The sequence below is a fragment of the Pleurodeles waltl genome, chromosome 1_1 (genome assembly GCF_031143425.1).
Source record: "Pleurodeles waltl isolate 20211129_DDA chromosome 1_1, aPleWal1.hap1.20221129, whole genome shotgun sequence".
Lineage (NCBI taxonomy): Eukaryota > Metazoa > Chordata > Amphibia > Caudata > Salamandridae > Pleurodeles > Pleurodeles waltl.
The window spans coordinates 949344328-949367069 of NC_090436.1; the positions used below are offsets into that span (position 1 = coordinate 949344328).

The 22742-nt window shown below is 42.5% G+C and overlaps 1 protein-coding gene across 1 annotated transcript in view; it reads right to left on the reverse strand.

Annotated features, from left to right (window-relative positions):
- Nucleotides 1-22742, reverse strand: part of LOC138289760 (alcohol dehydrogenase 1-like) — a 510381-nt gene that overhangs the window by 53138 nt on the left and 434501 nt on the right. Inside the window, exon 8 of the mRNA XM_069230194.1 lies at nucleotides 15254-15389. Within this exon, the coding sequence (XP_069086295.1) occupies nucleotides 15254-15389 (136 nt within the window). The remainder of the gene's footprint in view (nucleotides 1-15253; nucleotides 15390-22742) is intronic.

Below are 22742 nucleotides of genomic sequence, written 5' to 3' on the forward strand. Positions count from 1 at the left end.
TACAAAACATGGGCCTAATTCAAAACAAGGCAGCCATCTTAAAATAATTAATTTAATAAATGCGCTAAAAAAGAGCAGGCTAAGTAGGCTAAAAGTCACTAGGTGACGGGGCACAAGTCTGCAAGCCAACGGCTAAGCTAACTCCTGTATCCCTATTAAAACAAACTAGGATTCACCACAATTTCTTAGCTAATTCTGATCTTCATGATGGTTTATCAGCAATGATTTTCCAAGCTTTAGTAACATAAAAGGCGCAGGAATACTTAATAAAAGTGCCTTTGATGGGAACCGCTGTGCAAGCGTCAAGAGCAAAAACACAATCTACAATGGAGGAAATTAAAGCAACTGAACAAAAAAGAAAATGACTTGCAAGTGACTGCAGTACTGCAAAAAAGTTAAGTGGAAATGCCTCTTTGAGTCATCTCAAAGAAAATACTGTGATCTAAATCAATGTATAAGACTAAAGAATGAAAGGACAAATAAAACAAGCTATTTGCTATTGGTTTAAAACAAAGGTAGTCATCATGAACATGGCGGAAAACACCGCACTGCCAACAGTGGCGGTAACTACCGCCAACAGGCTGGCGGTCCGGATCGCCAAATAATGAAGCACATGAGAAACAGGCAGCGGGCCATCCACCCACCGCCATTTTGGTAGTCCTGCCAACAACGGCGGAGGCCATCTTCAGCCCGGCGGAAAGGCCCTACCCACCCACCATATAATGAAACACCACAACGCCATCAGTTCGGGGGCGGGCACCACCGCCACACAAAGCTTGGTGGAAACAACCCACCAGATGCACTCAGAACACGCCAGCGTCGACATGGAGCGAGAGTTGGAAATAATCCCAGTGCTTCTCCTAGCAATAGTTCTCCAGGATCGTGACCGCCGACGAAGACAACGACGGTAAGTACCGCAGCCTAGCACACATGGGAGGAAAGGGCACGATTACACAGCGCCGCAACGCACACCCAACCCTTTCGAACACCCCAAGCCATACATACCCTAACAAAATGTATTGACCAGACACAAGCCAACAAATACCTGCACCAATGCACACCCCTATGCACCCCACACACCCACAGTGAAACACTGCACAACGGGTCAACATTGCGCCAACATATCTTCTGGGCACTCAAATTTAATCAGAATAAATAATAATCAACGTCCATACAAGACCATAGGCCAGTGTGTATAGAACTCCCAGAAGGGGACATTTAGCCCACACTTGACCCCTACAATGGAAAAGGAAACTACACTGAGAAGGGGCATCTATGGGGCAGCAAGGCACCTCAGGGGCAGAGGGTAGCGCGGGGTGATGACTCAGGTTTGGAAGGGGGGGTCTTGGGCTTAGGTTTAGGAGGTGGAGGTGGAGAGGGTTTGGGCTTGCCCTTGGAAGGAGGAGGAGTCAGCCTGGACCGGGGGGTGGCAGAGGAACCAGGGGCAACACAAGCCTTCTTCCTCCCTGGGGAAGGGGCAGGGCAGTCTGGGAAGGACTTTGAAGAGGAAGGAGTGGCATTGGTGAGGGCAAGGGAACGTTTAGTGACAAGAAGGGGTGGGCCAGTGAGTTCAAACAGGTCAACACGGGAGAGGAAAAGCTTTTAAGGTACAGTTGGAGGGGTTTTGAAGACAAGTTTGGGAGTGGTGGTTCAGGGAGTGGTGGTACAAGGTGTAGGTGTGCTGGACGTGGATACAGGTGCCTGTTTAGTATGCTCATGTTTGGTGGATATGTGTGGAGTGAATAAGTGTGACCGTTTGCGTGTTTTGGGAGGAGGAGGGTGGAGTCAGTGGGAGAAAACAGGCTGCCAGTGTATATGGATGTTGTGTGAGTATCTGCAGGTCTGATGAGTGTGCTGCAAGTGTCTGTGAATGTAGTTGTGATAAGTGTAGGTGTGTTGTCTGGGGTGCATGACTGGATGTCAGCTGTTGTGGTGACTGCAAGAAAAGGGGCAGCAGCAGTGCCTGAGGGTGCAGTGCATATTGATGTGCATGGTGAGGTGACAGACAGGGAGGGGGGAGGGTGACAAAGTGGGGGAGGTGGATGTTGGTGTGTGTGCTTTGGTATGTTGGGTGTGTGCCTACATTTGGTGGGTCGTGTGGTGCTTGTGTTTCTCTTTGTGCTTCTTGTGTGTTGATATGTGTGCATGGCTGTCTGTATGTGTGATTTGGATGGGTGATGGGAGTGGGCTGCTGGAAGGGGTAGAAGTGGTGGGAGGGGGATGGAAAGACCAGGGACACTGGCTGCTGTCAAAGAGGAGGCCAGAAATGGCACCATGAATGCCTTCCAGGTATGCATTGCATTGCTGTATCTGGGATGCTAGCCCCTGGACGGCATTCACAATGGTTGTCTGCCCTACAGAGATGGTTCTCAGGAGGTCAATAGCCTCCTCCGTGAGGGCAGCAGGGCTGACTGGGGCAGGAGATGAGGTGGCTGGGGTGAAGGTGATGCCCACCCTGCTGGGTGAGCGGGCATGGGCAACTCGGAGGGGAGCTACTAGGAGGGCGGTAATGGTATGGTGGGTGCCAGAAGATGGCAAAGAATGGGTGGGCCCAGTAGGGATTGCCACCACCAGGGAGCTGCCGCTGGAGGAGGTATCGGAGTCACTGCCTCCAGTGGTAGTTGCCTCCCCGTGGTACTCCCCTCGCCCTCCAACCCACTGGTCCCCTTGGCATCGCTGGGCTCTGCCTCATGGGTCCCGTGGGCTGCAGCATCCCCACTTGCAGGTGCCTCAGCTCCCTCGCCAGATGATGCTAAAGTACACAAGGACACAAGAGCACGGGGGACAAAACAAGAAAGAAGTATGTCAATTCCAGGATAAATATACATGTTGGGACACATACACTCACACCCATCTCAGGCACTAACCCTCAGCAGACACAACATATGATATGAATGTGCCCCTGACTCGTAGGCATGACCCCACAGTGCACTACATTCCCATCCTGGCTCTCTACTCTGATACCCTTGGCAATGTGAAACAATGAGAGACAATGCCAAGACAACACATCTGCAAGTCCATGAGGCTACATTAAAAACAATGGCCCAAACATGGGACCCCTCACAGGCCTATAGACCTTGCCATAACTACCTAAGGCACTATCCCACAGATATAGTGGGGGGCAGGACTGCAGGGACACACCTGTCTTTGTGCCTGGCGCTACTATGCATGCACCCCTTAGCACCTAACTACACTCCTCATAGTAGCATCACAACATTGTTGGCACTCACCCCCTTGTGGCTGTTGTGCTGCCTTCAAGCGGCCATCCAAATCCGGATAGGCCACTGCCAGAATGCGGGCCATTTGGGGGACAGGGTCCGACAGGCACTCCTCCTTCGCTGGGAGGCCTTCCCCAGCTGGGCTTCTCCGGTCTTCTTGGCCCAGGGCCTCAGGTCCTCCCACTGCTTCCTGCGATGGGTGCTCTGCCGGTTGTAGACCCCTCAGGGCCCCACTTCCTTGGCAATGGCTTGCCACAGTCTCCTCTTCTGATGGGCGCTGACCTGCATGGGATACACAGAGTAAAGAAACATCATAAATTACCGCCTGAATAGAGCAACAATCCTTGACCTCTGTGGAGAAATGGAGCCTGTTCTGAAGCCAGCTAATAGGAATCACCATGCCATACCTACAACTGTGCAGGTACTATCTGTGCTGCATTTTTTGGCCACAGGCTCATTCCAAGTAACAGTGGCCATGACAGCCAGGGTATCTCAGCCAATGTTAAGCCACATCCTGTCTAATTTCCTGAATGCATTCGTGCAACACTTGCAAAGTTATGTCCAGTTCCCCAAAGGGCTGATTTCACCGTGATCAAATCTGGATTCTATGCTTTTGCAAATATCCCCCAAGTGATAGGTGCCATTGATGGTACCCACATAGCCCTCATAACCTCAAGAGTACATGAACAGGTGTTCAGGAATCGTAAAAACGTTCACTCCATGAATGTCCAATTGGTGTGTACTGCTGATCAGTACATATGACGTCAATGCAAGGTTCCCAGGATCAGTCCATGACTCCTTTGTCCTGAGAAACAACAGTGTGCCACACATGATGGGACAGCTACAGGGGGGCAGAGCTTGGCTCATAGGTGAGTGTGAATGACACTGTATTAGTGACATACCTGCCAGGCAGGCTGTATGCAACTACAAAGTTTGTGTTCTAACTCTCTTTTACACACTTTTCCAGGGGATTCTGGCTACCCAAACATGTAATGGCTCCTGACACCTGTGAGAAATCCCAGGACAGATGCAGAAAGGCATTATGATGAGGCACATGGTCACATTAGGAGGGTGAGAGAGCAGACCATAGGACTCCTGAAGGCAAGATTTTGTTGCCTGCATCTCTCTGGGGCATCCCTGTTCTATGTCCCCGACAAGGTGTGTCAGAGAGTGGTGGCCTGCTGCATGCTGCACAACTTGGTGTGATTAAAGCTATCCCACTTCTGGAAGAGGGGAACGATGTCCAACCACCCCTGCCACCCCAGAGGATGGATGAGAGTGATGGAGAAGAAGAGGGGGGAAGACATCAACTCCAGAACCTAGCTATACTTCCAGTGACTCTCAGGTACATTTGCTGTTATGCTAATGGCTTTACTGCATTGTTTCAGGGTGACTTATGTAGTAAGTGCTGTAATGTCCCTTACCAGTGATGTGGCAACTTTATGACTGAAGAAACAGATGTGTGTTAAAGCAATGCAATGTACAGTGTGACATACTTTAGACACTACAGTCTGTTAGACCCCCTCCTGCAATAAAAGCGGAATTATCATGGTAACTGGCTAATGCATTCACATTCACAATTGATTGCTCATATTGATGAAGGACAGATATTTTGAGTGCAGAAGTGTATTTATTCAAAGTCAAAACATCCATGAGTGATGGGACAGTGGAAGGGAGTAGGCACATGGTGAACAACATACTCAGGTACATTTGCACAGCTGTTGGTAGCACAGGGGTATATTCTGTGGGGTCATTGGAAGATGGTTAGATGGTAGTGGCATGTCAACAAGGTAGCTCAGTGGCAACCAAGGCAGACAGTTCAGGGCAGAGTCACTTCCTGGCGGTGGTCTTGGCCTTGGCTGGTGTTTCAGTGGGATGTCTGGGTCTGAGGTTACATTTGCGAGGGGAAACCTGGGCTGCGGGGGAAGAGGTGCTGGTGTCCTGTGAGTCCTCTGGCAGTGCCACCAGTCCAGTAGCTGCTGCAAATGATGAAGGCTAGCGGAAGAGGCCTGCAGGTGGGTGGAGGACTCAGGCTGGATGTTTGTCTGGCCCTGCAGCACTCCTGCAATGGAGGCCATGGTAGCATTGAACTGTTTCCATTGCTACATGGCCTCCTGGTGGTGTTCTACCTGCAACATCTGAATCTCCTCCAAGGTGGCCAGGATCTGGCCCATCCTGTTGCAGGACTGGTGGTATACTCCCAGGACTTCAGCAATGGCTTCCTGGCCAGCAGCATCCCTCCTTGGACCACCCCCTGGTCCACTCCCTTGGGCCACCCCCTCTCACTGGCCCTAGCCCCCTTTGCCTGTATCCCATGAACAGGTCTGGCAACCCCACTTGCACTGGGTCCTTCATCATCCTGTCTGGTGGTGGGTGGAGACTCGGGCCTCTGTACATGTGGGCAGCCAGTCCGTGGCCTGGAGAACCTGGTGTGGGGGCATTGGGCCAGAGCTGATGGTGGTGGCTGAGTGGTAGGGGTGTCAGTGGTGTCCTGGGTAGGGCTTCTGGAGGGTGACTGTCCAGGGGTGTGGGAAGGGGCAGGGATTTCCTTTGTGTCCAGACATCCCTCTGCACTCTCCTGAGTCTTCAGGTGGAGGACTGGCACTCCTTGACATCTCCGTCTGGGTGGCAAGGGTGGTGGTGCGTGTGTGTGAGAGAATAGAAATGTGGGTGTCCTGCACTTCATTGTCAATTGCAGCACTGGTCAGCACTGGTCAGCAGTAATTGGTGGTTGTATTCCCCTGTTGTGGCATGCAGGGTCCCTTCATGTTAATTTTGATGCATTTATTGAGGGCGGTGTGGCATTGTGGGTGTTGTAGTGCTCCTGACATTACAAACATGGGTTGCTGACTGTGCACAGGGGGCCGGATCGTGATTTGGATGGGGGATTGTGGGCGTGCAGGTGACATGGATATGAGTGCGTGGGTGTTGTGGGTTGGGTTGGAGATGGGGCATGGTGGTAGTGAGAGGGATGGGGTGATACATGCATTACAGGTGTGGTGACTGTTAGGGTATTGTAGTTGACTTACCCAAGTCCATTGAGTCCAGTGAGGCCCTCCGGGTGCAGGATAGCTAAGACCTTCTTCTCCCAGTCGGTGTATTTGGGGGGAGGAGGCAGGGGACCACCAGTCGTCTTTGCAGCGATGTTGTGCCTAGATGCCATGGAACGCACCTTCCCGCGCAGGTCGTTCTATCTCTTCCTGATGTCATCCCTTGTGCGTGGATGGTTTCCCACGGCATTACCTTGTTGACTATCCTCTGCCATAGCTCCATTTTCCTGGCCAAGGGTGTCTGTGTCAACATCAGGACAGTGAGCGCTCTACGGGTGACGTAAATGCAAAAACCCTGTTCTTATGCAAAGGCATATTTCATGCATTATGTTTCTATGCAGTATGTTAACCTTTTGCATTGCAGAGCTTTTACCTTAAAAAGTCATTAATGCTGTTTGAAATTCATTGTTCATTTGCAAGGCTTGTTTGCAGGACTACAGGGTGTGGTCCTTAATTCTAAGACTTTCTAGAAGCCTTTCTTGCAGCATGATTGGGTGTGGCTCGTGGGCGGGGCTTGGCTCTATATAAGGGAGCCAGTCCAGCTCCACGTGCTCACTATTCAGAGGTCCCGGTTCAGAGCAGCAGCATTTTCCAGAGCTCCTGTCCCGGAGGCCTATCCAGTCATTTCCAGGCCTGCCCTCGTTTATTTGGTGATCTTCAAGCAAGGCGGTAAGGCGGAGGTTGGGTTAGGCCCCGACTCCGTTTTTCAGTGACACTCGAGTTTTGGGCCTAAACTTGAAATCGCCTTTGCGATTGTTTTCATGGCATTTGTATCGTGAATTCCGAATCGGCAACAGTGTGCGCAATTAATTCCAGGCATTTACTTCTTGGCATTCAGATCGGCAGTGTGCGCGATCATTTCATGGCATTTGTATTGTGAATTCCGAATCGGCAACAGTGTGCGCAATTCATTCCAGGCATTTACTTCTTGGCATTCAGATCGGCAGTGTGCGCGATCATTTTATGGCATTTGTATCATGAATTTCGAATCGGCAACAGTGTGCGCGATTCATTCCAGCCATTTACTTCTTGAATCATAGATCGGCAGTGTGCGCGATCGTTTCATTGCATGTGAATCTAGATGTTCGAATTGGCAACAGAGTGCGCAATTCATTCCTGGTGTTTAACTTTTGAAATACAGATCGGCGGAGTGCGCGATCATTTCTAGACATTGAAACCTAGATGTGTAGTTTGATTAAAGTGCATAATACCCCCTGAGCCTTTGAGTCTTGAAACTCTTAATCAGAGAGTGACGTAGCAGCGTTATTCATGGTACTTGTACAGTTCATTCATGCAAAGAAAAAAAACATGTGCTGTTTGATTCTTGCTACAACGCAGAGATTATTCTAAGAAGTATTTTGGAGAGAGTTTATTGTTCAAAATACAATATGTTAATTGTGGAATGTTCATGAGAAAACCTTGCATAACCTTTCTTGATTTCCAGGTACCTAGATTCTTGAGGCCTAGTTATAGTGAAGACTTAGGCCATTCATGTTTTCAGCATAAGGGTTTATTTGAAACAAAACTTATTGAAAGTCATTGTGATTAATCTTGCAATTGTGTTGTTTAACTCTTGCTTCCACAGGTCTCCTTCCCCACTGTTCCCAACCCAAAACCCATTCCCACACTTGGCCATTCTTTAACTCTGTGCTATATAACTAGTGGAGTTTGGAGCTGCCAAGAGGTGGACATGTTTGGAACATGCGCAAGCCCCGAGGATCCGGTCTCCTTGACAGTCTGCTGCACCTGTGCTCCGAATAGGAGTGGCTCGACCCTGAATATTTTGTCCACCATGGTCCTTAGGTCCTTGTCGGTGAAGAGGGGGTGCTTGGAGGGTGCCATGGTGTGTGTTGTGGGTGATGTGCTGTAGGTGTGTTGGTGAGGGTAATGTTGTGTGGTTTGGTGTGTGACTTGTGTGAGGTTAGTTCAGTGTATGCGTGTTGTGGTGTCAATATCTCTTGTGCTATTGGTGTTGCAAAGGATTGTGGGGTGGGTATGTGTGTGTTTTATAGTGGTGTGGAAGTGTGCCAGGTGTGTGCTTTTCAAACTTGCCAATGTGTGCATTTGTGTTGGCGCGTCCCATTGCTGGCAGTGGCAGTTGGTACCGCCAATGGTCATTCAACATTCACTGTCCTCTGATTTGTGCATCATTATTTGGGAGGCGTAGGATTTGTCTGCATGGCGGTGGCGTGGTGAAGTGTACTGCGTTCCCGCCGTCTTTGGCCCTGGCGGTGGGTGGAGGTTGCAAAATCTTTGGAGGTTTGTTCTTTTGACATCATTATATGGTGGTGTGCATTCCACTGCCACTGGCGGTCTTTTGTTGGCCGTCAGCATGGCGGTCAGCTGTGTTTACTGCCAAGTTCATAATGAGGGACAAAGTCTAAACTATAGAAAAAAAAACAAAAAATGTTGGATGACACAATAGAGACAGTGATTATTATCCCCTCACTTTGGTTGGCACTATGCTTCCCCTAAGCTGCAAACAGTAGCTCTCTCTCTCCTGAGTAAATCAAGGGCCTAGGTACCATCACCCAGGCAAACAAGCATGGCAGGGGCTTCCTATGCCCCAAAAGGAAGGAGACAGCATCAATGGCTGGGACAAATGCAGGTAGCAATAGCTGCCATGCATGCACTATGTCACACAGGTCTTTATCTCTTCCTTTCATTGTTAAAGTCCCTTATATCTTCAGCCAATGAGATGAGAAGGTACTAGAAACCTTGAAACAGGGTCAAGCGTGTAGCAGAGCTAAAGAAGAAACATCTTCACACTCTGAGTTCTGACTGATGTTTTGGAAATGAGTCCATACCTCACACCTACCTTCCTCTCGGACACACACACACACATACACACACCCATCATTTTATTAACATCCTCCTCTTCCTTGGCTCTTCTAATGAGTTTTCATCCTAGGAATGAGAAATGTAAGCAGGAATTGATGTTTACGAACCCAGAAAATTGTATTTGCACATAGACTTCCACATTTTCCCTAAGGACCTTTCTCCCATGCACAATTCACAAGGTTTCAGCACGCAAGGCATGCACAAGAAAACCAAATTGGTGTTCCTGCATATTTGGCTGTAAGCCTATGTTTGAAGCCAAACCAGGATTATCGTAAAATGTATAAGTGCTAAAGCAGATGAGAGCACCTCTGCAAGCGATGGTCACCTTTACAGATCTATTAACAGCTGTGTTGCAAAATCATATATTGTCTCATATTTACTGGCATGATAGTTAAAACACTGGACTCAATACGGAGGTAGTCTCACTCTCAATGAACTTTCAAATGTATAGCAAAAAAAATCTATAAATCTCCAATTAACTTTTTGCCACTTTAAAAGCGCTAAACATGAGGGATGTGGTTTAGGCACCGGTGAATATGGCCAGCTAATCACGGAGCTCCACGTTGCAGCGGAGAGTCCATTTCCTTACCAAGGTCAGTGAGGAACCTCTGTTATGGACATGAGAAGAATGTGGGCTCTCTGGTGCAGGAGGGGAGGCAATTTTACATGCTGCTTAAGAGTTTGTTTCCTGCTATGCTGCATGCTCCTGAGTTCTGAGAGTCTGAATTGTAAGAGGACCAGTGGCAATGTTGAGCGACTTTCTCGCACCACATGTGGCATGCTAAAGTATGTACTTTGCAGCACAATTTACCATGAAGTAATATGTCTATTTTTCAAGAACTATGTGGAATGAGTGACAGGAACTTCGCCATTTCCTTTTTGAGATGCCTGTCCATGTTGAACATGATCTTCCCTTTAATTATTCATCTTTCAGTGCTCATTCATTTGCTTTACTTAATTGGTGACTTTTGGCAGCTATCTTATATTTGCAAATCCAGAAAACTGCAACAATCTATCAAGCCTTTACCACCTGCCTCTTCTAGGTCTGTCCCTTCTGCATTTTTACTATTCAATTCCTCAACAATGGCCTCACATCTTCTTCTAATATATTAGAACTTCCAAATGCCTCCTCTGCAAACAAGAGACTTAAGCATAACCCTCCTTCACTGGAGAAACCGTCGTAGCCTATCTCTTTGGAACTTTTACTTGTGGAAACGTGTATTCAGACCCTTTGTCTCCAATAAATGAATTCAACTTCTGGGTGACAAATGTTTCAGTTATGGAACCCAGAGTATCTTCTGTTGAACAATGAGTGAGGAATATCCAAGATGAAACCAATGAAATTCTTTCCTTGGAGGAGGCAACTGCTCTTTTAAAGCACCAATTGGAGGATTTTGAGAACAGAAATCGAAGAAATAATCTACATATGTACAATTTGTCAGATGGCTTTGAGAGCAAGGATCATATTTCCATTGTTGCCATCTTGTTACCAAAATTCTTAGATTTGCTACCATCTTTTGAACTTTCAAAGAGCAGCAACATTCATCTACTACATCCATTGTTACCAAACCTAGAGGAATTATTATTTTCTTTTTGGAATTCACTGACCTCTTGATAGTATCTAGTGCTGTAAAATTTAATAAACAATTAGTCTGGTCAGTAAAAAAGATTTTTATTACTCAAGATGTCTCCAAAGACACTGTCACTAGATGAAAAGAGTTCCTGAAATTTTGACTGGTGCTTTGTTCTTTGTGTGCACACTATGGATTATTTCATCCCTGTTCCTTCAAAGTGACATATCAAAAGAACACTATAACGTATGAAGACCCCATGAAACAGGCTCTTCCTCCAAACTCATGCATCTGACACAAAGAATACTACAGGACCTTCCCATTGTTGAGACTTTTGATCACACATGTATTTAATATTTGTTTCATTTGGTTCCTTTGTTTCGGTTCTTATGGATGTTCCATATCATAATGTTCTGTTTTTTTCTAGGTTTTTCCTGATAAAATATTTGTATGTTAACTCTCTCTTTTTGTCTTTGTTTCTCAGTTTTCTTCATTTCTGTTATTATGCTCCGTTGTTGGGCTGTTTTGCTCCATAGATGTGCCATCTTCATTCTGTGTTGTCACCACCCGCCTCTTTTTGATTGACTTACAAAGGTACTTTAGTTCAGTCATCACTTGTTCGATATGTACTGTCGCTATCTTTTCTATCTTATTTCCTTCTTCTTTCCTTTTTACCTCTCCTTTTCTGGTCCTCTCCTATGTTTTTCCCTCCTAACCTTGCTTCTCCCTATACCTTATTTCTTCCACTGATTCCTTCTGTTTTCTTTTTTATAATTCATATATAAGCTGTTTAAGGACTATTTTAATATTTTATGTTTCTATTTTACCACATCATTCAGAGTATTAACATTGAAGGTTAAAGGTTCAATAAATCTCTTCAAGTGACAGAATTGTATTTCACCTGTTAAATACAATTCTGATATAGTTCTATTGCATGAAACCTACCTCACATAAAGTGAAGCTTTGAAACTTAAACATGAGTGGGTGGGTTCGGTCTTGATGAACCTTTCTATGCATAAGAAAAGTGGAGTAGATATCTTATATTAGAAAAATATATTTTACTAGATTACCAAAACTCTGATAACAGTGGTTAATGTTTATGGTCCTACTCACGTAGATTATGATATTTGGCCCAATATAAACAAAAAGTGTCTTCAACATGATGATCCTTACTTTATTTTGGGAGGAGACTGTAATCAGGTTATTGACCCATTTCTAGACCAAAAGTCTTCATTTATACCACAAAAAATGCACAAGCCATTTTTTCTACTGTATCTCACACCACTCTACTTGATTCTTGGAGAATATATCACCCTATCTCTAGAGATGATACATTCTACTCTTACACTCATGGATCACTTACTAGGCTAGATATATACTTTTGAGTAAAGGCGTGTCACAATGCCTTGTCACTGGTAGTATTGGTCTCATTGTGATTTCAGATTTTGCCCCATTGATCATAGATATAGACTTGATTCCTGATACTTTTAAGTCAAACAGATGGAGATTTGACAATTCTTTACTTCAAGATGCACGTCTTCTTCCTTTCTCTCCTTTGCCTCTAAGCTTTTTTAATCTTAATACGATCCTTGAAATCTCCCAACAGCTTTTATGAAACACATTTAAGGCAGTTGCAAGGGAATTTTTTATTGATTTTGATTCCCTGAAAAATGTATGCAAGATAAATCGCATACCGAGTTATTGTCTTACATTAAAACTTTAGAGGCCCAATTTTATTCTTCAAAATCTGAAGAAACCTTACGGCTAAATTACATTTCAATTAGATTTCTACGAAGCAGGCTTCCTCTATATTACTTGAGAACAGTGCTAAATACTATGGGGGTAATAACAAAAGAGGGAAAGTATTGGCAAACTATCTCAAAGTTAGGAAACAGCATTCTCATATTGCCTCTGTTTCTAATACTGAAGGTGTTTAAATTCTTCACTGATCTTTGTACACCGGAAGCCTCATCCAGTAATCTCATATTACATCCTATTTACAACAGTTCCTGAAAATAAGGACTACCCAGCTTGTCGTTTCTGCTCTTGAAATAGATACCTCTTTTCAGGAGCCTTTTATTGCACCTTCTCTACTAAAAAAGGACAAAACAGCAGGGCCCATATTTATCAAGGATTTGCGTCGCCCTTTCCCCACTCACGCCACACCCTGCAGCATACTTAGAAGAGGAAAATGGTTCTCAGGATTGCTTTAGTGCAGGAAAGTGTCTCTTTCTGCACAAATAAAATCCTGCCTAGAATGCAGGCGCCCTTGCAACATGACACAATGGGGCCTGTGTTGACGCTATGCAGCCAAAAGTGCACCAGTGTTAGGAAAAGACAGGAATGCACTGTATAATATTACATATAGTGCATTCCTACCCTTTAGCTGTCACACAGCGCAGTAAGGTTGCTTGCTGCATTGCACTGCTTGAAAGATAGATAAATATGCCTCCTTGATAAATTGATAAATATGCCTCCTTAGCTTCTCCGGCCTACTGATACCTAAATTGCTACAAGTCTTACATTGTTTCTCTATGTCTGGTATGCAGACTGGTACATTTCAGGAGACTACTATTTGCCTTATCCCAAAGGAAGGTAAAAATCCCACATTATGTAAGAATTATCACTCTATATCACATGTTAATGTCAAATATAAGCTTTTCGCTCAAGTATTAGCATTACGATTAGACCCTGGCTGTGATTTAAATTCAGAAAATCTAAATTGGAAGGTGGGGTGAACTTTCTGGATTTCCATCATTACCATCAAGTCTTTAGTGTATGACAGGCAGCTTTAAGGCTTTAAAAATGTTCCTCCCTTTTCTCTCCATTATGGTTTGAAATGGAACAATCACTGCTCCTCCGTTTTACACCACTGGAGGTTATCTCTTTGACATTTTCTACTTATTTGATGGCATCTCCACTTTTCAAACATACTTGTCTCTTGTTAAAACCTTATTCTTACCCCGGTTACACTTCTCAAGATGTTTTTTTGCACTCCCCTTTGTGGTATAGCAAATTGATCAAAATGAGATAAATCATTTTCCTGGAAGTCTTGATGAGATCAGAATATCATTTGTGTCATTGATTTATTTCAAGACAATACACCAATGGCATTCCCACAGTTTCAGAAGTCTTTTACAGGCTCTAATTTCTTCCACCCTCAGTTTACACTTTTGATAAATATAGTATTGTATGTCTTTATTTACTTGGACCATATGAATTCTTTAGTTTCTTCTGATCTGTATTTTTTAGGACTTTTACCTTCTACTCCAAAAACGTCACTGAGCTAAAAATATCTTCCCCCTGTTAATTCTTTAAGGACCCAACCCAGAACAGAACAACTTTGGGAAGCAGATGTAGGTTTTAGTTGGTAAAGTATGTTTTGGAATAATTTTGTGGGGGGAAATTGCTAAGATATCTGGAGCGGCTAACACAAGAAAAACCCTATTTTTTATTTACAACAGTTTATACATTACTCCTTCCCTTTTGATTAAATTCTCCCAGAGGACAGATGCAAATTTTTTATCCTGTAATAAACCTAATTGTGATTCAATGTACATGTTGTGTTGGTGCCCACATAATCTTTTCTTTCGGCACAACGTCTGGCAGAAAATCAATGAACTTTTTCGCAGTCATTTTCCTTTTAAAATTGTATACCTATTTCTTGGTAGTTTAATTGATATTAATGATGCTCCTGCATCTTTTAAAAATAAACTATTGGATTATTTACTTGCTTTGCTTTTCTTCCAATATTTCATATAAAGCCTGGTGGTATAGTATTTATTCTCATCATAAATTGGATAGAGCTTTCAAGCCCTCTAGTTGTTATAGAGCTAACAGTGATTTGTTTTGGTTACCTCTTATGACTTTTTTAAACAATAGTGTTAACCATTACTAACTGTATATTGTATATTATCAGAGAATGCAAAACCACATTGAATTCTGATGTTAAATTATACAGTATACCTTCTTTTTCAGATTATTTATTGCTAGAATGGCTAGGCTATATATTTCATAATCTTTCTTTATGGTCCTCAAATGTATTACTCTAAAAATGCTTTTAAGTATTAATGAGCTTCTACATGTTTTCTACATTTATGTCTTGTATTTCCTCTTACCCTCCCCTCTTTTCTATTTATTCCCTGTATTCAAAGATTCAAACTTGTTTTAACATTTTGTTTTTAATCTTTACTTCAATCATTTGACAGTTTGCCTTTGCACTGCAAGATATACTTATTTCTTTGTATCTATTATAAATGATATATTGTACTGTGAACTGTTTTATAATGTAATACATGGTTCTTAATAAAGCCTTTTTGAACATGAAAAATCGCTAAACAAAAATTTAAATTATAATTATATCTTTAAATTACTCTTGAAGTACACTGTTCACAATGGATCACACCATTTTAGGCAGTAGGTACCATTAGGAAACAATTTGCAGTATGAAGAAAAGTTGACTTTTATTTTTAGAGGGTGCTGCTGTCTCCAAATAAATGTGCACTGAGAATGTCTTTCCTTGCTGTGTGCTGACGGTGGACTTTTCAGTACATTTTCTTGAACAGCAACTTACCAATTTCCACTGCGCAAGAGTTTCACACCTTCATTGATCTTCTCAAATGGTAAAGTGTGAGTCACCAGCTCATCCAGATTGTACTTCTTTGCCATGTAATCAGCTACCAGCTGTGGGCCGCTGTCTTTCCGAAATCCTGAACATCAAAAACATGGCAAGAAATTATGGGTAAAGTGAGATGATTAAAAGCCATGCTCTACATACCTGTATCCATGAGAAACGCCTCAACACTACTCCAGTTTAGGAGAGAGTTGAAGACTTACACCTTTAACAAACACTACATCACAATGTATTTACTGTCCCCAACCCAGCATACTCCTCTCTTACTCGCTTTATCTGCCAGCTTTTTGCTAGATTCCCACTATATATATATATATATAGAGTAATAGAGAAAATTGATAACATTACCAAACAAGTTGAGGCGTTTCCTGATAAGAAGCTAGTTGAGTCATTGAACAACGCTATGGAAGAACGATTAGCCAAAATTGAGGAGGAAATCATTCTAAAAAAGTCACGTAAATTTAACAGAGATGCATTTGATTATGAGACAGGACAAATATATACATTTGCAAGGAAATGTAATTATTGGAGACAACAAAAAGGGAAGGAGTCAGTTAGTAAAATGTACAGTACTGAGAGGAAGACATCCAATGTAGGGATGAGTGAGAGTTCTGATACTGACTTTGAAGAATCGTCACGAATAAGGATCCATACTTCATTACAAGAGGAGTTTGATTTTTTAAGGAAAGATCGAAGAACAAACCACAGACCCTGGAGGGGAGGAACCAGAGCAAGAGGAAGAGACATAGGCAGAAGAGACGAGGGGGCAAAAGAAACGCAGAGCGACGAAGGAGGAAAAGTGACCCGAAGCAACAAACGGTATTGACAGATGATAAAACGGTGGTCAATCTGTTAAACATCACATTAGATCAAGAGGATAAAAGTAATCTATTGTTAGGCCTCTCTTACTGCCAACCCAACAATTTCGATTATGTACAAAGTCGCATAGATCTGTTTTTATTTATACGGAAATTAAAACTGTTATAAATTCATACAGCTAATAGAAAGAGGGCGTTATCACAGGGACATATTATTGAAGGGACAAGCACAAACATGGAGAGTCAAAAGAGTCACAATTTATTAATTGAAGATGTGATGTCAATGAGAGATCTATGGGAGTTGAAAGACAGTTCCATGGAGAAATTGGATGAAGAACAAGTAATCAGCAGACTAGATCCAGAGGGTGTGTGTTTGGATAGAGAAGGGACATCAGGCTTCAAGCCTAAGTCTAGAACTGTTCCATCACCTAGTGGAGATATGATTGATCAATTTTCAGACACTTTAATTAAAGGACTTAAGACCCTTAGGGCGCAGTTGGTGAAAAAACCAAAAACAAAGGATAGTGGATATTACAAGACATTGAACAAACTGTCTAAGAATTTAGAAATTGTTGTGAGAGGTTCTGATAAAGGAAGAAATATTGTAATTTGGTCTATACAGCAATACATGGAAGAAGCTTATAAACAGTTGAATGACACAAAGTGTTACAAAAGAATTGATTTGGAGCATGTTGAGAACGTAAAAGTACAATTTGATTTAGAACTGATACAATGGAGAGACAGAGGTCTCATCAGTGAACAAGAGTATGGGTTTCTCAAAGTAGATTTCCCTAAATTACCTGTGTTCTTTTGATACCAAAGATTCATAAAAATGCACTTAAACCACCAGGGAGACCCATAGTGTCTATTAAAGGAAGTTTATTTGAATTTGTATCACAGTATATAGACATGTTTTTACAACCGTTAGTCAGAAATGTATCTTCTTACCTGTAGGACAGTAGTGATTTTCTAAGAAGGATTTTTGATGTAAGTTGGGAAAGTGAATTTCTCTTGATGACACTAGATGTGACAGCATTATACACAAGCATTCCACATAGTTTGGGAGTACAGGCGGTTGAGTACTTTTTAAGAATGAGATCCATCAACTTTTATCATCATAGTAAAATGCTGAGTAAAATGATACAATGGTGCCTACAACACAATATGTTTTAGTTCAATAATGAGATATTTGAACAGCAATGCGGTACAGCAATGGTACAGCAATGGGAACCTGTTTTGCTCCCAGTTATGCCAACTTATTTATGGGTTGGTGGGAGGAACAGATTTTAAACAACTTCCCGTTAGATAAATGGAATGACAATATTATAATGTGGCTTAGGTACATAGATGATATTTTTGTAATTTGGAAAGGAGACTCAACCACTGCCAATAATTTTATCAAAGAAATCAATACTAATGAATGTAATTTGAGATTCACTGGAAAAGTTGAAAAACAAGAAATTGAATTCCTTGATATTAAAGTAAATATAGTAGGCAATAAAATTGAGACAACATTATTCAGGAAAGCCACAGCAGGGAATAGTATCTTACATGCCAGAAGTCACTATCCACAGCCGTTGAAAAATAATATCCCCTTTGGAGAGTTGTTGAGAGCTAAAAGGATTTGTAGCAAGGAACAAGAATATTTAAAAGTTCAGGAAAATATGATAGAGAGATTAAGACAGAGGAGATATTCTAGCGAGATTTTAGAAAAAACTGCTAAAAGAGTTGAATCCCGTACCAGGGACAAACTGTTATTCTCCACAGATATGAAAGGTAACTTTTCAGGCGTAAAGAAAAATGATAAACACAAAGATACTGGAAATGTGAGATTTATAACCACCTTTAATACTGCAAATGTATCTATAAGACGATTGTTACAGAAACATTGGCACATGCTAAAAAGTGATCCTGTTATAGGTACTCCGCAAAAAGAACTATATCCAACAATACTTCTTGAAAAAGCTACAGACCGAAACATGATGCGTAGGCAAGAGGCAAAAGGCAATTCTGGCTCGATACTTCAGGGAGCAATCAGCTCCAAACAACAACTCCCTGAACGAACAAACTTGAGTAATATGAGGTTCTGCCTGGTAGCTAATTCCCCTAGAAACAGTAGGGGTAATCCCCCACAGTTACAGAATTGCAAAGAGCAATCATTTAAAAGCTCGTAGCAAAAAATGGATAACTCGAACATAAAAAATAAAATCAGTCCCATATTAAAAATTCTAAGCTGGAACATAGCAGGTTTAAAAAACAAAATGGAAGATAAAGACTGGGTTGAATTTATTAAAAAACAAGACATCAGGTGCTTCCAAGAAACTTGGTCTACTCATGCTATTGACCTAGACGGGTTTGCCACCTTCCACTCACCTGCAATTAAGCAAAAAAAAGGAAGACCCTCGGGAGGTCTGAGTATTTGGATTAGAACTTCATTACTGAGGAACTCCGTAGTAACTCACACCGTACAAAGCAAGGGAATCCAGACGCTCGCAGTCAAATACGAGGAATGGTCACTCGAAATAGTAAATGTGTACGTCCCACCTATCAGCCGGGCTCAAGTTATGCCAGGGGTGCGGCTCCTTAAAGAACATATCCTAAACAAAAGAACCATGGATCGGAGGAACCCAGTACCAGGTCACACGAACAATCGCTCTCTCCAACCTTGTAAAACCTTTTTATTGATATGTGGTGACTTCAACACTAAACCTCATTCTATCCTCTGGGACGAACAAGTAGCAGAGGAAGATTATGCTTGGAATATCCCAACGCCTCTTATCCAACGTTGTAATGACTCCAAGAAAGGAGAATTAATCTTTGAAGCATTAATAGAAGGAGGACTTCGCACATTAAATGGGAGAACAAAGTCAGATAAAACCTTTAAATCTACCTTTCGAACTGGAAAAAGGCAAAGCATAATTGACTATATGGCAATAAACATCGAAGCCTGGCATTATGTCATCGATATGGAAATAAGGGACAGAATCGAGAGTGATCACGACCCACTGCTAATGGAGATAGTCCATCCGGACGCGAGCCCAGGGAAGGCGGAGTCTCCATTCAACGGAAATAGCCTAACAATAACTATGAGACCAAACAGGAAAAACATATTAAGGTCAAATGAGGATGAACCTTATATGAGTGTTCCCAGCCAAACCTGGTTGTCATTACTTAGCACGTTCTTAAACCCATCAGATAATGACGCTATACCCCTCCTGCATAACTTTAATAATTTGCTACTGCAAACAAAAAAGGAAAAGATCAAGCATCCTCAAATCAATCCTAAAATGATGGAGGGCTGGTTCGATGAAGAGTGTTTAAAGCTAAAAAAGACCTTATCACAAGCACTGAAGAACCGGCACTTGAATGATTCCAACGAGCAACATTTTAATGGATGTAGGCAACAGTACAAAAAATTATTAAGATACAAAAGGAAGATATTTCCACATAAACTTTGGAAAACTTTACTGCAAGCAATAACGGCAGGGAACCCCAAAAAGTTTTGGGAGATAGTCAGGTGGGGATGCGAAGGCCCCCCGAAAAACCTAGAACTGAATATTAACCCTCAACTTTGGGTAAAGCACTTTACTGCCTTGTATCAGGAAGTGGCCAAGACAGAACCAGGGATGACCATTAACCCAAACATCCTCACTCAAGGGCTGGGAGGCAGAAATCAAAGATTAAGCAAAGTATTTCCTCTTCAAAAGACCCATGCAGCATCTTCAAATTGTCTTTTTAGATCGGTAAACGGAACCCAGAATGCACTAGTCTCTAACGAATTTTCCAGCACAAATTCCACGCAAGTAGCCCACGTCATTCCACGTGCAATGAAGTTAATACCGGAATTCAGTGAAAAAGAGATTAAACAAGTTATCCTCCTTCAAAAGCCGCATAAGGCTGCAGGCCCAGATGGCATCCCTTCAGATGCTTACCGTAACCAGCTAACGTTATGGTTACCTGCTCTAGCCCGTCTATTCAACAGTGTTTGGCATTACGAGGTAATCCCTCCTTCTTGGAAGGAATCAATAATCGTTCCAATTCACAAAAAAGGGCCTCGGGACATGGTGAGCAATTATAGACCTATCTCACTGCTTGATAGTGTTGGAAAGATTTTTGCCAAATTGATTCAGTCGCGTCTAGACCAATGGCTAGAGGACGGAGATTTAATATCAACACACCAAGCTGGTTTTAGGAGAGGCCAAAGTACAACAGACCAACTTTTTAAGCTAAACATGATCTGTGCTAAATACGCCACCCTTAAAAACTGTCCATTATACCTGGTCTTTGTGGATCTCCAAACAGCCTTCGACAGCGTAAATCGCCAAACATTATGGCAGCTATTGTCGGACATGGGCATACAGGGAAAAATCTTAAGGCTGCTAATTCTATTGCATACAGGAAACACTGCCAGGGTCAGATATTCTACGAGAAATGATTATACGGCCAAAATTCCAATTGAGCGAGGTGTAAAACAAGGCTGCGTTTTGGCCCCAACCTTATTCAATTGTTATATAAATAAAGTAAGTCAAGTTTTGAAGGAATTAAATCTGGACGTGCCAAAACTAGCCAATGAAAGTATACCTATCTTGCTCTTTGCTGATGACGCCGTATTACTGGCAAGAACAGAGATAGCAATGCATGGTCTACTTAGGGGCTTCAAATCTTTCTGTACCTCAAGGAGCATGGTAATCAATGAGGGGAAAACAAAGTTTATGATTCTCAACCAAAAACAGACGTTGCAATCGACTTTTAGGGTAAATAATAAGCCTTTGGCCCGAGTGGCCACCTATGATTACCTGGGCTGCAGATTAGATGAAAAACAGACATGGAAACCACAAATCTACAAAAGCAGAATTTCCTTGGCCCAACAAGCCGGAGCAGTACTCAGATTTGCAAAGGCTACAGGCAATCACTCCGTGAGCTCCGCACTGCTTGCATACAAAACAAAAGCAAGAGCCGCAGCACTTTACAGCGCAGAGATCTGGGGATTCAGAAAGATTCCATCAATACAAGTAACCGAGAACAAATTTTTACGCCAATTACTTTGTCTAGGTAATGCTACACCAATGAACGCAATAAGAATTGATCTACAGATGAGAAAGGTTGAGGACTACATTGCTCTGGCTCCAGTAAGATACTGGATCCGTATTTGGACAAAAGAGGCTCTTAAACCATTCAGAGACGTACTTAAGGATATCATGAAGCTGCAAAACCATCGGAAACTGCCCTGGTTCAAACATATCTCAACTATCCTGGCTGCTATTGGCCAGGATGACTTTTGGCTCCATCCAGAAAAAATCGGAAGGCCTAGTCTAGCTGTCATAAAAAAGGCATATTGGGAGCGAAAGACAGAGATTATGTGCGAGTCATTTAGCCCTTTATTCAAGCGGTATATTTTGTTTAACCAAGAGCTTAAACCAGCATTATTCATAGACAGTATTTATCCGGAGGAAAAAAGGGCTCTCTACTTTAAATTCCGTATGGGCACACTACCAGTGACAGCGGTGGTCAACAGATGGCAATCCGCTCCTCCGAGTAGTTTAGAATGTTGTCCATGCCTTCATGGTGGTCCGGAAACACTTTCCCACTTCCTTTTACTATGCCACTTTACGCTCAGACTCCGTAAATTGTACCTTCGTCCACTTTTCAGAACTTCCGGAGTTAGGAAGTGCAAGGAGGCGGAAGCGCTATGTATGCGTTCAGATGAGAAATACATTGTGACAAAGGTCTCAACCTATATCTTGGAAGCATGGAAATTACGTCTATCAATGCACCTACAGTTGGCACAGGCACAATAGCCTATGTTATCCCGTACCTATTTAGCTTGGGAAATCGGTGCAGGGTAGTGTAAACTGGGTTAGGCCTCGGGCTTTTATTAAATGGCTGGAAGGCAATGCAAGGCCCCAAATGACTCGTCCCATAATAAGACATTTTAAATATTAGACTCATAATGTTTTTCTAGAATAAGTTAAGTTTTTATGTAAATTATGGTCAAATCAGGTTTTACGATAATGCATGGTAAATTGGATACATTTTGGCACATGTTAAATCAAAAATTCAAGCATAGTTCCTTTTATTGAGATGTTTTATTTAATGTGATTTTTATTGAGTTCGAGGGATTGATATCTATTGTGTGATTATTGTTAAGGCCGGATAGGCTAATAACAATTAAATAAATGGTTAAATGGTTATAGGTACTGAATTAAAGAACAGGACGGTGATAACATATAGGAAAGGGACATCCATGAGGGACATACTGGTGAAAAGTGATGTGAGACAATGTAAAACCTCTAAAACCAGTTGGTTTAAATCACAAGATGGATTCTATAAATGTGCAAAATGTAAGGCATGTAAGAATGGGGAAAACATCAAAACCATTATGCAAGGACATAGAACAGTACACACCATTAAAGGTAGATACGATTGCAAGAGTGAATACGTTATCTACATTTTGAAATGCAGTTGTCCTAAGTTATATGTAGGAAGTACCATCTACAAGTACACAAAAGGATATTACAACATCTCAGAGCAATAGTTAATAAAGATGAGTCCTACCCGGTTGCTCGACACGTACACGAGTTTCATGGCGGACGAGTAGAAGATGTGAAATA